Raw genomic sequence first — 13,082 nt, 5'->3', positions numbered from 1 at the left:
TGCTAGCAACACCTACAGTAAGTCATGGGTTTGATTCCCAGGGAGAACATCTACTGATAAAATGTATACTCCTAATGCACTGTTAGTCACTTTGGATAAAAATATCTGCCAAATGTCTATACATATAGAACCACTACTGATTAGTCTAGAATGACGCCTCAGCTAAAGACAAAAAAATTAATAAAAAATAATTAACAAATATTAACGATTAGCAGAGCACAGGCGTAGACAGGTTAAGATTTACATAATCACACATTATTAAGCATGTATATTACAATCAATACTGTCATGAAACTCTGGTGATAAAAATCAGAGTTCCTGAACCACAGTATGAACCAGAGCATCTCCATTCTCTTCTATAAACATAGACCAGCTTGTGTCTCTCCTTCTCAGGTATCTGTCTCACGACTCTGCAGGATGAGCAGCACATTTGTGACCCTTACCGAGGTGCTGGAAGCCAGAGGAGGACCACTGGAAGAGGACGAGGTGTGGTCCTTATTGCTGGGCTCAGCTGAATCTCTCCTGGATCTTTCCTACAAAGGTAAAGCACTGACCCTTGCAGTTGTTATGTCTGGCTGTTGAAGAGTGCACTCCATGCAAAATGTAATGAATGTGGCTCTGTTTTTCTAGGTCACAATATCGGCAACATTATAACTCCTGCATCACTGCTCTTGTCAGCAACTGGAACACTGGCGTTTAAGAACTGTGCTATGACAGATGAGTTGTGTGCCTTCACAGCCCCAGAAATGCTGCAAGGCCGTGCCATATCCACTAAGCTAGCTATGGAGAAGGTCAGTTTCATTTAATGACATCATGTGGGTATTAGACAACTAGGATGCAGGCTGACACAATATGCACTGTTTTTTAGCACATTGACACTGAGTTACCTCTGACTGTGTTTGTTCTGGAAAGTTAATTGCTAAGACAACAGTAAAGAACGTTGAGAAAGAATTTCCATTTGTAACAGTGAAGGTCAAAAGATTTTGGCTTTTTTTTTTTAATTTTTTCTTTTTACATAATTATTGTGTTAGTTGCAAAAGCAACATGACAAACATTTTTTTAAAGAAAAAATATTAATAAATTAAAAAATTAATAAATAGCTGACTAACTAAACATAAATAATACAGTATGTGTATTTCACTCATATTTTATAGTGAACACTGTGACAACACACTACAGGCAAAAATGTTTTTTAAGTTCTGGGATATATTTTCCTATAACATGTCCTGTGTAACATTGATAAAAATATTAAAAACATATTTAATATATTAAAAATATGAAAAGATGTTTATGTTTATATTTTGTAGGTACACTAGTATATTTATGAACTGACCATCTAATTTACTGGTCAATATTGAATGTTTTTCAGCAACAGAAATCTCAACTGCACTAAATATACCTGAATTAAACTTAAAGGGATAGTTCACCCCAAAATAAAAATTCTCTCATCATTTACTCACTATTATCCTATCCCAGATGTGTATGACTTTCTTTCTTCTGCTGAACACAAACAAAGATTTTTAGAAGAATATCTCAGCTATGTAGGTCCATACAATGCAAGTGAATGGGAACCAAAATTTTGAAGCTCCAAAAAGGACATGAAGGCAGCATAAATGTAACTCTTAAGACTACAGTGGTTAAATCCATATCTTCAGAAGTGATATTAAAGGTTTAGGTGAGAAACAGATCAATATTTAAGTCCTTTTTTTACTATGAACCCCCACTTTCACTTTCAGTTTCACATTCTTCTTCTGTTGTTTTTGGCGATTCACATTCTTCTTGCATATCGCCACCTACTGGCAAGGAGGAGAATTTATGGTAAAAACATACTTCAAAATGTATCTGTTTCTCACACGCACTTATCATATTGCTTCTAAAGATATGGATTTAACCACTGGAGTCTTATCGATTACTTTTATGCTGCCTTTATGTCCTTTTTGGAGCTTCAAAATTTTGGTTCCCATTCACTTGTACTGTATGGACCTACATAGCTGAAATATTATTCTAAAAATCTTTGTTTGTGTTCAGCAGAAGAAAGAAAGTCATACACATCTGGAATGGCATGAGGGTGAGTAAATGATGAGAGAATTTTCTTTTTTGGGTGAACTATTCCTTTAAAACATAGCAGAGCTGCACGATTCTGGATAAACTAAGAATCACAATTTATTTACTTAGAATAAAGATCACGATTCTGAAGAAAAATGCTTATTTCAGTGATTTACAAAACCTGGACATAAGGGTATTAAACAAAGTAACATATAATTTACTAGCGGTTCTGACAAAATGTTCTCAATCTATGCAAAAATGCAATAAAGTTGTTAATTAAATATATACATTTAAAATGCCTTAAGTCCACAAGAGGGCGCAACGACTACATTATAAACCAAACAGCACCTTGTGATTATTGCAAAAAATAATAATAATAAATAAATAAATAAATAAATAAAATCCTGTTAAAAAACTGCATAATAAATCAAAAAACGATTTAAGCTGTTTCTCACATGCTAAGTAAAAAGCAAAACGATCAGAAATAAGCGTCAGTTCTATGATAACTTGGTATTGCACTTGTAAGCAAATATGCAATAAAACTGTTATTTTACAAAAGTTTTTGTTTTTTATAAATATTAACAATTTAAATTAAAACAATCTTGTATAACTTTATAACTTGTATACATCTTATAAGCTTGTAAATGAATTATTCATGAGCCAGAGTAAACAGTGATTTAAGTTTTTTAGCAACAGTAGCGATTAAACATTAAAACAAATTATAATATTTTTTTTTTTTTAGATTTTTTTTTTTTAAGGGAACTTAATGCAAATGAAAGTACTAAAATATCTGACACTTTACTGTGTGATTGTTAGATCTACATATATATTGTTTTGATGCAGAAAGAATGCCTGAATGCCTGTAACAGACAGCATGTAGCTTATATACAATTAGACATCGCACAGATCTAACACTGAAGAATTTGTTAACGGCTGTGTTTGCTTTAATATCTGGTCAAGACAGCGCAGATTTAATTCCGTCTGTTTACGCTGGTAATTCATGAACAGTTTCATTACATTACATTAATATCACCTAAAGAGGGGTTTTGATTAAAAACAGTGCAGAGTCTCGTGCAGGAGCGCTGCATTCATCACAAGACTCAAGTGCATGGACGGACACGCATGAGAGCGTTTGAAAGCAGCTGGCTGTGATCAAACAGCGCACGGGTAGCGAATTTAGTCAGATTTTGGTATTTTTGTAGCATCGGTTGCTATTCAAATATTGAACTGAACATATATTCTGTCACACTCCTAACTAATCGTGGCTGCACCCTGCAGTTTGTAAAGTACTGTGCTGGACAAACGTCTTTGGCCATTGCGTTTTAGTTTATTCAGCGTCTCGTAAGGAAAAGCACATCAACAAATACTGCTAATCATCAGCTAATTTTAATTTCTACTGATTTGTGTAATTTCTTCCAGATAATTGTGTATTCTCTCGGTATGACTCTCTACTGGTCAGTTGACTATCACCTCCCTCAAAACCAGGTCAGTCACAGCAATCCCATAAAGCAAGTCATTTATGAATGAACCATGCTAGAAAATAATAAGCCTGTTATATTTAACTGATTACCTTCCAGTTGACAATGTATTGGAAATTGTTGTTGTTGTTGCTTATTCAGCCTATTCAGCTAAGTGATTCTCTGAATTGCCTTCTCCTGAGCATGTGTGAGGACATGGCCCATCGGCGAGCAAACCTCAACTCCATCTTGGAGGTGTGTGAATCACACCACAAAGCTTCTCTCCTGCCTCCTCCCAACAAGGTCATCAAACAGCTGGTCGAGGATGTCTTCCAAGGCTCTGTGAGTTAAACAAGTCTTTTTAAGTCTCAAAGAGTTGTTTTCAGCAAATCAAATTTGAGATATTGTAGCCGAAGTTCATGAGACCTTCCTTTCCAGGTGGACCAAGCTGCTTTATCTGAGAACGTTGTGCAATTGAGTGGCAAAAGTCAGATGGTCAGAGAAAGACTTCATGGTAGGAACTTACAAAATCTGTTGAATAATTCTGAATCACAAAATGTAGTTTATTCTCTTAAAGGTGCACTCAGTAATTTTTTGTATGTCGAAGTGTGTCGAAGAATGGCTTACACTAACACCCAGTGGCCTGGATGTTGCATCATTCAAACGCAGTAGTTTTTAGTTACCAGTGTCATTGTAGAAATTCACTATGTACAGTAAGCTTATTCCATGAATGAAAATGTCCAGTAACAGGGCAGTTACTGAGATTAAGCCAGTAGTATTCAGCTTGTCATGTGATGCAATCATGGCAGCCCCCATGAGGTGCCCCTGCTCCATGTAGAATAAAAGAGCTTTTATAAGGTTACTGATATGACTGAACTCTTCATCTCACATGAGTGGTCATGATTTTATTAGGACTGTCAATCGATTAAAGTTTTTTAATCAAATTAATTACATGGTATGTCGATTAATTGCAATTAATCACATACATAAATATTTGCTGAGAAAGCCCCTCAAATAACAATAATTGAATATATAATTATTAAATAATTATAAATGGTTATAAATAGTTATATTTAAATAATATATAATATATATATATATATATATATATATATATATATATATATTATAAATAATAATAATAAATAATACAGATAATTCAAATGCATTACATTATTTTGGCACACAAGTGAAGCATTAAAAAAGACAATACAAAAAGTGGCTTTATAATGCAATATATTGTTATTTCCATGTTATTGAACATAAGTCTGTCATTGGCCTACAGTTCACAGCAATCCATTTTGCAATTAAATTCATCAATCAGTCCAAGATTTATTATAAGGTCTTGTCTAACGACGCGTCAGTGTTCACCTGCGTCAGACATACGCTTTTGGAGCGTCTCGGTTGTTGCATCAAAAACATACAGTTTTAGGTTGCTGTGTCTATTGAAACAAAGTTTTATACTTAGAAAAGCACATCTTGAGATCCCTGCCTTCGAATTTGCGCTCCATCAAGCTGTGTTTGAACACAAGAACGTGTTCTCATCTTGTGTTGTCTGCCCTTGGTAAGTGTGGTTTGTTCTCTGTCTGTATAAGCTGCGCATTGCCTATACAACGAGTTTCGCTTACTGCCCCCTGAAAAAAACAGGTGGTACTCCATGCTTGAATTGCTCAGATGGAAGGAATATTCCTTAATTACGGTCGGGGACATGATTAATATCATTCATTTTTTTTTTATGTGTTATTTTTTTAAATATAATTAATCACACTGAATTAACATGTTAAATCAACAGCCCTATATTTTATACATATGTTTCAAAATACTAATCATTTTATTAGAAGTAAAACTTTTTAAAAGGGGAAAAAAAATTCTGAGTGAACCTTTAAGGTTGTATCTTAAATAATTACGGAATATAGTGTAGTCAAACTAGTTAAATGACTCAAAATGTTTATACTGCATGTTAAAAGTAACTGTAACCTGTTTTAATAAAAATATGCAAAGGAGGTGATGTAATGGGTACACATGCAATTTTACACACTGTGCACGTCACTCCTTTTGCATAACAAGTGTAAGTGGGTGGTGATGCCACAAATTTGTCTTAATCTATGCCATTAACTAAATGTTTTAATGGTAATCCAGACCTATTCCTTGAATTAAATTGTTTATCCTGTTAAATTCTAATTAATAAGACCTCTCAAGTTTGACCAATATGTGCGTAAGAAAGCACCATTGCACCAATAAAACAGTGTCCACAATAGGATTAAGGTTTTAAACTAAACCGAACATGGGATTACAAAAAGTTGTAATCAGGATCTAAGCATTGATGCAATAAGGTGAACCCTTAATGTAGAGTTTAGAGCTCATTTGTCTGGCCCCTTTCCAGAGGTTTTTCTGGGGCATGTGCAGTATATACTTCAGTGTGTATACAATGTGGTGGACATCTCAGTAGTGATCAGGTCTCCTTGTTGAGCAGGTAAGCGTGGACCATATACTGGTTATACAGAGGGGAGCAGAGCTTCAGGAGACACTCACAAACTTTCTCTGGACTCTGAGGCAAAACAAGGTGAGCATTTTATTTTATAATCAATTAAATCCTGTGCTGAATTCATTGTTGCTGTATGTTGCTGTTTAAATTAATAATTTAAATTTGGTAGCACTTTAAAGTTCTATATGTTAACACAGTGGGAAAAAACAAAACAATAAAAATTGAAAATTATGTTTATTTGCCGCCATACATTTTGCATTAACTAATCTTAATGTAAAAATCATCATTGTAATGTGTTACTGTTAATTGCAGAGCATTTAGACATAATTTCCAGTTTCAATGTTTAATCTAGTTTATTTGGTTTTAATTTTCAGGGATTTCCCATCAACAGAAAACCTGGTCTCTTAGAAGTAGACCTAGTCAGGCTCCAGCCTATCAGGGCATCTCAAACAGGTTAGCAATTTCTGTTATGCACTTTTAAATGTACAGTTATCAGTTATCATTACACTGAGAACCCTGAGCAATGTCAGTCTCTGATGTGTGGAAATCAATACTATGGTATCCTAGAGATTCTCAGGGGCTTCATCACAGACGAAGCACAAGTTGCTGGCTGCCACGGAGTACGTACCTCAACGTTCCCAGCAAGGGTGAAGCCAGGCCTTCCAGTCCCTCTATTATTGCCAGCGAGTCTTCAGTCAGCCTCTCCCAAAGGAAAGCTATGGTAAAGTGCTCGATGACTTTGCTGGATTGTGCATTATACAGTGGGCCCAAAAAGTATTTGGATAATTTTGGACACTCTGGCCAATTTTGGTTATTTTTAATTACTTTTAACCAACTGATCTCATGGTCATTTTTAGTGGTTGTGTAAAGTCAGTTCCCCTTCAAGTTCACAAGTAGTGTCCTAGCAGAGTAACCACAGGTCTAGTTCAGTTCTCCACCACTACTTAAACAACAGCAAATACATTATTATGTGACCCGAGTTGTGATCTTGCAATCTAAATGAAATGCAATGAGATAAATAGACAGTGTATTGCAAAATAATGTCAAGAAAACACCTCGTTTCTGAGTTGTCCTCGCGGGCTGCACGCAAAAACACAGCGTGACCAGTGTAGTCCGATTCTTGAGCAAATTATTGTTTTAACTGGTTCTTTTAATGAATAGTAAAAAAGACTCACAAACTCATGAATTACCATTTTAGAGTCTGACATATTTCTACAATGAATGACTTACTGAATCAACATTTCACTTACTGAACTGAGGATATTATCATTTTCAGAAATGACGCAAGGGCTGTTATGTAAAGCTACTTACATCAGCATCACTACTGGCAGGTTGTTCATATGACAAAATGTAGTTTAAAAAACATTTTTGTTCTTTACTTGAATTAAACTATATAAATATGTTTTTGTTAAAATTCTGTTTTTACAGCAAAAAAAAAAAAAAGAATACTGCAAGAAAAAACTGGTGTGGTATATTAACTCTTGACGTGTTCTAGTAAGTTTGACAACCAGAATGTTTCTAAATACTTTTGTCTTAATATTTTTTTTTTTATCTATTGTTTTATCATTTAAATTCTACAAACTTCTTTTCTCAAATCTTTTGCTTGAAGGTGTGCATCTCTTCTATTTAAAATGAATGACACTTGGTTTGATATTTATTATATACTGTAATGTAAAACCATTCATGCATTTTGAAGTGTGGCTTAATTGTCCAAATACTTTTTTTTAAACCACTGTATGCTTAGTCTGCTTTATACTAATGTGCTGCTTATATGCATACTTTATTATGTATGCTTAATCCTAGTCTTGCTTTTTAGTTGCTGATTATCTGTTTTCATATTTCAATTGTAGAGTCTAGGACCTGAGTTTACCAGAATGACTGATGAACCTCAGATCGTTTTAGAGCTGCCTGGATCTATAGTGGTAAATTGAGTTTTAATATTACTGTTACATATATATCATTTGCACTTCCGAATTAAGCATTTAATATTCTGTTAAGAGGTTTAATGTGTTATAACATTTTACTGGCCACTAAAATTGCTGAGTCTTATCTCCTTTTTTCTCTCTTTCTCTCTCAATCAATACAGTCGAAGAAAGGCAAGTCAGGTTTTTCTCAAAGGGAAGTTAATGTGATCATGCCAAATGAGCAGTGTTTGGCAGTGAAATGTGACATCAAGTCACGTGGGAGAGATGTCTTCGACATGGTTGTGGCTCACGCTAACCTTGTGGAGCACTTTTACTTTGGCCTTGCTTTCATTGATGGTAATACAATGTTCTTCCATGTCATTCAGCTATGTTACTTTCCAGAATAAATTGTTATTGCTCTCTTTTGTGTTGTTTATGACTGAGAGAGATCAAGTATTTATGTAATATTAAACTCACATCAAAGGGCATGGGTAGTTGACATTTGGAATGTTGACATGTCCATGCTAAACTCCATCTAAAAGTATTTAATACAGCATTTCACAAATTACTATTCATGCAACTATATGGAGTATTTAGTTTAAAAAATGCATTTGTCACACTGTAGGGCCATTTAAAATTAACTAGTGAAGGCAAAAAGGTTAATCTTGATGTTCATTTTATTTTCTAATGTAGATGGTGAATTTTTCTTTTTGGACCATGAGACAAAAATCTCCAAAGTTGCCCCAGATTCCTGGAAGAAAGTGGCTTGCGCAACATTTACCATTTTTCTCCGTGTCAAATTCTTCCCTGATGACATTTCCTACATATTGTATGTATTTTGTTGTTTCAGATTGGCTTAATAATTGTGTTTAAATCATGATTTAAATTTCTGTTTAATGGACAATATACCTAGTAATGTGCAGTTAAGTCTTTTAATTTCATACTAATGCTTACTTTTGTGTGTGTGTGCGTGTATAATTACTTTTAAAAGGCATCGACTTACACGTCACCAATACTATCTCCAATTGAGGAGAGACATTCTGGAGGACAGAGTGTACTGTAATGAAGAAACAGCATTGTTTCTGGCAGCACTAGCACTGCAGGCTGAGTTTGGAGACTACATGCCTGAAGTGAGTCAGATAGTATGGAACTTTATAATATTCAACAGACATAGCCACTTTAGAAAAGACAAAGTATTCTGAGATATAAAACTTTTTCAGGTTTATGGGAAGAACTATTTCCAGATGGAGCAGTACATCTCTAAGAGAGTCATTGAGAAAGTGGCCTTGCCGTGTTTAAGAGAGGAGTTGCCAAGGTTACATGCCAGTAATGCCCAAATGCTTCCAGAGGAGGCTGAGATGGAGTTCTTAAAGGTAGTTTTATTTTACCTTGAATCTCATTCTAAAAAAACTCTTGTTATGCTTGTAGAACTCTATTGTACAACAATAAAGAAAATGAACTATCAGACAGGTTGTTATTGTTTTGGATTTTAATTTATTTTTAGTTCCATTTTATTTTTTATTTTTTTCAATTTGTCCTTTTAGTTTAGTTTTGCTTTTGTTAGTTTTCACGCTATGATATATAGTTTTAGTAATTCAGATTTTTTGTTTATATTTCAGTTTTTCAGTTTTCAGTATTTGAAGGCATTTTCAGTTCTCTTTCAAGCATGTTTCGGTGTCTCACTTTGGGATACACCCCCTCCGCATATTCCTCAGAAGCCCTGTTACATTACGCCAGCTCTTATTGGCTGGCAGAGGTGACGCTCGTGTCTGGGAGTGGCTCCTCTTCCCAGTATAAAAGGAGCGACACATTGTCACTTCATTATTCAAAAACCTCTTCTTGCTTCACTCCAGAAGCCTGGATTACCGTTCGGAATAGTCATCGACTAGGATCCACACTGGCTGCTGACTACTTATTCCGGTACAGAGTTCTTTCAACGAATTACTGGCCACCACACCGTGTTCGTTTTATTCTGCAGTTTGCCCTCCAGCTAATTGTTAGAATTTCTTTAGCACTCCAGCTAAATGGCTGCAGCAATGCAGAGTACTTTGGCTAGTGTGGGGGATTCTTTGCGGCTTTGCTCTTGCGGGAACAAAATTTCATGCAAAGACACACACCAGGTTTGCTCTGCATGTCTTGGGCTGAAACATGCCCAAGCGGTGATTGACAACCCGGGATCATGTGAGCATTGTGCATGTTTCACCATGAAGAGCCTTCGTCGCAGACTAGCTTGCCAAGCTAGCCTGTTGGGCCAGGATCCCCTCGCGTCAGCTAGACCTGCTTTGGCTACTGCCCCACAAGTATCCATTCCTGTAGAGCTGCCCACCACAGTAGCTTTGACCTGGGGTGAACAGCTCGATGTGTGCGCCCCTTTGTCCACTGAGCTCAGTACAGATGAGGATGAGGGACAGTCAGATTTTCTTTTCTCTGAGAAGGACAATTTTGAGGGTTCCCTTTTCCTTCCCCCTGCACAATTGGCACAACCCCTCACCGCGGCGGGAACCATGGAAGAGGCGGGTGAGGAACCATCCTCTCCGCTTCTCAGCGTTGATCTGCAAGATCTGTGCAAATGCGCAACAGAGAAATGAAATATTCCGTGGCCGACTGTGGTAGCAGAGGCTGCAGAGTCTCACTATGAGTTCAAAAGGCTGCAGAGAGCAAAATGGGCAATGAGACAGCTTCTTCTAATATTTCCAGAGCTATTGGAAGAGGTTGTGGTCACCTGGGAGGATAAACCTTTCTCAAGCAAAATGCCCATTCAGGGGGGATCCGCGCTCGATTTAGAGGGAATGGAGAAGGAAGGTCTTCTCCGCATGCCTCCCGTGGAGCCTTTAGTAGCAGTGCACCTGCACCCCGGGTGCAAGGCAGCTGCAAATCCGACATTGCCATCAAAAGCGGACCAGTTTCAGTCAAGCATGAAGGAACGCGCTTATAGAGCAGTCGCTCTCTCTGTTAGGACTTTGAATGCTATCTCCATGCTGACCGCATACCAAGCTGAGCTGTAAGACGAGGTGTCTGCCATGCCAGGTCGGGCACAATGGGATGAGATCTGTGTTGCCACGGACATCTCTCTCCATCTTCAGAGATGTGCTGTCCAAGCTGCAGGCAAGGCCATGGCCACAGTGGTCATTCAGGAGAGGGGCAATGGCTTAACCTGGCTAACAATTCTGATGGAGAGAAGGAGGCCATTTTGGATGCACTGGTTGTTTCAGAGGGGATTTTTGGTTCGGCTCTGACATGGATGCAGAAGAAGTGTGAGGAAAAGAAGAGGGATGATGAAGCTTTGCAGCTCTGTCTGCCCAGAAAGACACAGACTGCACCTCCCCCACCAACTCGACAAACTTTTGCACAAGTTACGGCTCGCCTACCTCTGAGCTTTCGTATTCCTAGGCGACAGAGACCAAATGTGAGTGCAGCGGGTCAGAGTGGAGTTCCAGAGCAAAAGAATGCTTGGTCCAGGGAGAACTATCCACCTGTTACAGCTCAGATGGATCAGCCTGCTCCTCATCCCACTGAGGGAACGAGGAGGAAGGTGGCGGCAACATGATGGGAAGGGAGCCCACACAACTACACATGCGCAGTACAGAGCTCATATGTTCCCACAGTTCAGCTACTAGATGGTGCCAGAACACTAGATATAAACACTTGGTGGGCGTGTACAAAGTCCCGCTGGGTGTTGAGAACAATACAGTATGGGTACAGACTGTAGTTTGCCTCTCGCTCCCTGCAATTCAGAGGAATAATTCACTCTCAGGTACAGGGGGGCATCAGCTCATGTTCTTCAGGAGGACATTTCCTGGCTGGCGGAGATCATACATATGCTATACGAACAGCCATGCCTCTTCCATTATGAAGAGATCTGCTGTCGCAAGCGCAGGAAGAGATTTTTCATCCTCATTCAGAACGCTTGGCACTGTGGTCCTGGCCCATGAGTGGTTCAATTTGAAAACAACTGGTTTACCCGACAGTGCTATTAAGACCATACAGAATGCTAGAGCATCGTCTACAACATGGGTCGGCAACCTTTTTGACTGACTGCCATTTTTTATTTTCCTGGTCAATGGCTGTGCTGTATGTGCAAAAAAACATGCGCATGTATGTGATTTTGTGTCCACTTGTGAAAATGTTTCTGTATTGCATTTTTCTATTTTAATAGTTTATTTTTCATTACAAATGTTATTATCAGCATAAGTTTGAGTGAATAATTTGTGCAAAACCCGATGATTATGATATAATCATGATCCTGCAAGTCAATTTTCACAGGGCATCTTGTGAAAGTGCTTTAATTAAAGTAATCCTGTCCTTTTGTAAAAAATGAGTTAACAAAGTTAATGTCACAAATTTGCTTATTTGATTACTGATCACGAAATTGTGTGGATTATTAAATATTTAGTATATTATGTCATACATTTTTTTTAAATCACACAGAGGGGTAATTACTAGCATGTAAACAACAGCGAGAGAGGAGCAGTCTATTTTATTTATATAAAGTTTTTCACACCTGACCTGAACTCCAATCTACATCTTGACATAATCCTTCCTCATGATCACACAGCATATTTTCATCAGCTGAATGCGAGGCTAAACACTATTAAAGTGTGACGAGACTCACGCTGCGTGTGCAAGCCATTTGCACATCACATGCCGATCAACTATTTAGCCCTTTTTGGTGAATCCTAAAACTTTATGTCCATAAACCACACAATGTGGGTTTATGTTTTCTCTTTTAATTGTTTAATGTAATTTTGAGTGTGACCATGGTTTAAGGAGGGTGTACCTGTGTGCGAAATCTCAAGGATTAATAGTGGTGTTTTCCTTAATGCATCACATGTTGTTCTGAAAGCAAAAAGAAAAAAATGAAACACGGAATGTAGGCTGTCATCCGCGCAGCCTGACCGAAGCAAAGCGGGCGTTTACTTACGCGATTAACCGAAAGTGACACGCTGCTGGCTCGTGATGTGCAAATGGCTTGCACGCGCTGCATGAGTCTGTTGGGTATACTGCAGTCTTGTCACATTTTAACTTTTTGTTTAGCCTCCCATTCAGCTCATGAAAACTCGCTGCGTGATCATGAGGAAGGATTACATCAAGATGTAGATTGTAAAGCAGGTGTGGAATTTATATAAATAAAATAGTCTGTTCCTCTCTTGCTGTTGCTGTCATGCCAGTGATTACCCCTCCGCGTGCCAG

At 37.6% G+C, this 13,082-nt stretch overlaps 1 protein-coding gene across 1 annotated transcript in view; it reads left to right on the top strand.

Annotated features, from left to right (window-relative positions):
- The first annotated feature begins 417 nt into the window (after nt 1-417).
- ptpn20 (protein tyrosine phosphatase non-receptor type 20) overlaps nt 418-13,082 on the top strand; it is a 60,891-nt gene continuing 48,226 nt past the window's right edge. The window contains exons 1-13 of the mRNA XM_051648714.1: nt 418-541; nt 631-791; nt 3,466-3,531; nt 3,666-3,845; nt 3,942-4,017; nt 5,977-6,066; nt 6,363-6,441; nt 6,556-6,709; nt 7,839-7,910; nt 8,075-8,249; nt 8,586-8,721; nt 8,884-9,022; nt 9,113-9,265. Coding sequence (XP_051504674.1) covers nt 418-541; nt 631-791; nt 3,466-3,531; nt 3,666-3,845; nt 3,942-4,017; nt 5,977-6,066; nt 6,363-6,441; nt 6,556-6,709; nt 7,839-7,910; nt 8,075-8,249; nt 8,586-8,721; nt 8,884-9,022; nt 9,113-9,265 — 1,605 coding nt within the window. The remainder of the gene's footprint in view (nt 542-630; nt 792-3,465; nt 3,532-3,665; nt 3,846-3,941; nt 4,018-5,976; nt 6,067-6,362; nt 6,442-6,555; nt 6,710-7,838; nt 7,911-8,074; nt 8,250-8,585; nt 8,722-8,883; nt 9,023-9,112; nt 9,266-13,082) is intronic.

The sequence above is a fragment of the Myxocyprinus asiaticus genome, chromosome 21, assembly GCF_019703515.2.
Source record: "Myxocyprinus asiaticus isolate MX2 ecotype Aquarium Trade chromosome 21, UBuf_Myxa_2, whole genome shotgun sequence".
Lineage (NCBI taxonomy): Eukaryota > Metazoa > Chordata > Actinopteri > Cypriniformes > Catostomidae > Myxocyprinus > Myxocyprinus asiaticus.
The sequence above is the reverse complement of the archived record's forward strand: the minus strand, read 5'-3'. Positions and strand labels throughout refer to the sequence as shown.